Source organism: Hyposmocoma kahamanoa, unplaced genomic scaffold (assembly GCF_003589595.1).
Source record: "Hyposmocoma kahamanoa isolate Upper Pololo Valley unplaced genomic scaffold, ASM358959v1 78, whole genome shotgun sequence".
In the NCBI taxonomy this organism is placed as follows: domain Eukaryota; kingdom Metazoa; phylum Arthropoda; class Insecta; order Lepidoptera; family Cosmopterigidae; genus Hyposmocoma; species Hyposmocoma kahamanoa.
This window is the reverse complement of record NW_020653945.1, coordinates 9430431-9433349: the sequence shown is the minus strand read 5'-3', so window position 1 is coordinate 9433349 and position 2919 is coordinate 9430431. Positions and strand designations below refer to the sequence as shown.

The 2919-nt window shown below is 36.7% G+C and overlaps 1 protein-coding gene across 1 annotated transcript in view; it reads right to left on the bottom strand.

Moving 5' to 3' along the window:
- LOC113233314 (lactase-phlorizin hydrolase-like) overlaps positions 1 to 2491 on the bottom strand; it is an 11445-nt gene extending 8954 nt beyond the window's left edge. Inside the window, exons 1-4 of the mRNA XM_026468404.1 lie at positions 2462 to 2491; positions 2049 to 2185; positions 725 to 1389; positions 344 to 652 (exon numbers count right to left, since the gene is read on the bottom strand). Coding sequence (XP_026324189.1) covers positions 344 to 652; positions 725 to 1389; positions 2049 to 2185; positions 2462 to 2484 — 1134 coding nt within the window. The 5' untranslated portion in view covers positions 2485 to 2491. The remainder of the gene's footprint in view (positions 1 to 343; positions 653 to 724; positions 1390 to 2048; positions 2186 to 2461) is intronic.
- Positions 2492 to 2919: the final 428 nt, after the last annotated feature.

Here is a 2919-nt window from a genome sequence, read left to right as displayed (position 1 = left end):
GTTTGTTATAATTATTAATACAAAGATCGAACACTCAGAAAAAACACTCAGAAAAAATTCCTTCGATCCGGTCGGATTCGAACCGACGTCTTCTTGCATACCGTGGCAGACGCTATACCAACTAAGACCGGATCGAAGGAAGTTTTTCTGAGTGTTCGATCTTTGTATTAATAATTATAACAATAAAATTACTTATAAAAATGATATGATCCCATCTCTAGGCACGGCAAACAAGTACACTTAAAGAAGTAGTAAAAAAATAAGCCTAACTATTATATATATAATCGAAATCTGTAGGAAAGACGTGTCAGTACGAATCTATCTCAAAATGCATGTAAGATACCTTTAACCAGTCCGCCGCACTAGCTTTCCATTCAGCGGGCTGATAAGATGCAATCTCTTGATCATCATACATTGAGGGAACTTCATAAAAAGTATAGACAGATGCATTCCTGTACAAAATGCTGGTGGTGTAATGATTCAATCCGAAGAAGTCTGATGTGCCTTTAATGAGGTCTACTTCCTCTGGAGTTAGTTCGGGTAATCTGGATTTTGTAAAACCTTGGGCGGCACTCTTAGCCGCTATTCTTTCCTTCATCACGGGTGGATAGTCTCCTGTTTCCGAAAATATAGGGTGGGCGTATACGCCCCACTGAAAAATGGAAATACTCGTATAAAAATAAAAGAAAAACTTTAATACATGGTCACTTATGTTAAATTTTACCTCAAAAGCTATTGACTCCTCCGCAGCTTCAGCATGTTCCTGTGATTCAGGTTCTATCCAACTAGCACTTATGGAGATACCAATGGTTTTTTCCTTCGATGACCTGAACTCCTTATCGTACATATGATAGGTTTTAGCGTGAGCTAGTAGTAAGTACTTCACGCACAAGTATTCTGCTACGCCTGGTATTGTAAGCAACGGCGCCATATTACCGGATCCATAACCTTGATGACAAATTTCGCGAGGTTCATTAAAAGTTATCCAGAAATTTACTTGATCACCGAATTGTTCGAAGACAACCCTTGCGTAGTCCACAAACCAGTCGACAATATGAGGATTGGTCCATCCTCCCATCTCCTGTAGTTTTTGCGGCAAGTCCCAATGGTACAATGTGACCATGGGCTCGATGTTATATTTAAGCATTTCACCAATCAAATTCCTATAGAATTCCACAGCTTTTTCATTGATATTGTCAGAGAAACTCGTTGGTAATAATCTAGACCACGATATTGAGAGTCTGTAGAAATCTAGGCCAAGTTCCCTCATCATTTCAACATCTCGATTGTACAAATGGTAAGAATCAGCAGCGACATCTCCATTATGGCATTCACTAATTAAACATGGCCGCGCATGACTTACGGTATCCCAAATGCTTGGCGATCGACCTGAAAATATAGATGACTTAATCAACATTGAAAATAATAAATGTAATGCACCAATAACTCCTGTCTACACATACCCCATCACTCGGGCACTAATCTGGCAAAAGATTTAACTAGAAAAAAATGTAAGGTTTGTTGAGCGCATCTCTAGAGTCTCAGCTTTTTGTTTCTGCGTCTGATAGTCTTGATTTTACGAAATCATAATTTAACTTCTTATCGTCTTCAGACGTCGCTGATTTGCAATACGAAGAAAAGAGTAAAAATTCAGTAACAAAGTGCACATTACAGGAGAAGATGGAAGAGGATAAACAAGAGGAGACTGTCAGTACAAATGGAAAAGAAGCCAAGACAGTAAAAATTGCAAAATCGAGAAGAAGAGTCTCAGACGTTACTAGAAGATTATGAGACTAACATGGTTTTATGTTTATGTGGTGTAGCATCAAACTGTTTCAAAGAAGCTTTCGAAAGCACAGAATAGAAAGAAGCAATAAACAAAGAACTTAATACGCGTAGTAACGTTTTTAAATCTCATATTGTGTTTCAAATTTAAAATAATCTTAAGAAGGTTATGCCATAATATTAGGCGAATGAAAATTAAAAACCTATAGATGCAAATCTACCAAAACATTCTGAACTTTCTCTCAGTCTTTTCGACTACGTACCATCTTCATTCCAAGCGCCTTCAACTTGATAGGAAGCGGTTGAAGTTCCGAAAAGGAAGCCGTTAGGGAACTGTCTCACTCCCTGTCGCTTTTGAGTTGAATTAGATGTTGCCAGCGTGAGGCATGACAACAGAACTCTAGCGGTAAAAATAAAGTTCATAAACACATTACCATGTACATATGATGTAATATATAATGAGTTTATGCGTAATAAATAAATAAAAGTCGATGCTGTAGAGTATATACCGTATGTAAATAGTTATTCGCTGTACGCCGATCTAAATTTGCATTCACAATTTTTTTTAATAGTCATGGTCTGCTACGTTTTCCAAATTAAACAACATTTTGTTGACATTACTTAAAAAATGGGCAAAAGTTGTGCTTAATAAAAATAAATTTTTCTATATACTCACAGTGACCGGATGGTTCGAAACATATTGCTGGGCCAACTGTTTTTGTCTTAAAAGTACTCCAATGTTAACCACATATTTATAGCTGTTCATCTATCGTGATAATATTTTTATCAGTTTCATATTATTATCATTTCCATAATATCTTTAAGAGTTACTTACGATCGAAAACAGTAAGAAGGAACACTTTTAGCGAAACATCGGTGTCCAAACGAACACAAGCGGAGTTGTCACCACTGTTTTCTTTGAAATTATTATTGTCATTTTGATATTTGGCACGGTTGTACACAACGTGGAGGTTTACATCGGATCTTCCAAATATTCAGTTTTTGAGAAAAAAACGTTTTGTAAACGACAACGAAAAAAAGGATTTTGTAAACGACATCCGTGCAAGTAGTGATTTCGGCGAAATTTGCCGAAATTGGGGTATGAAGTGGAGACCATAATTTCCTGATCAAAAA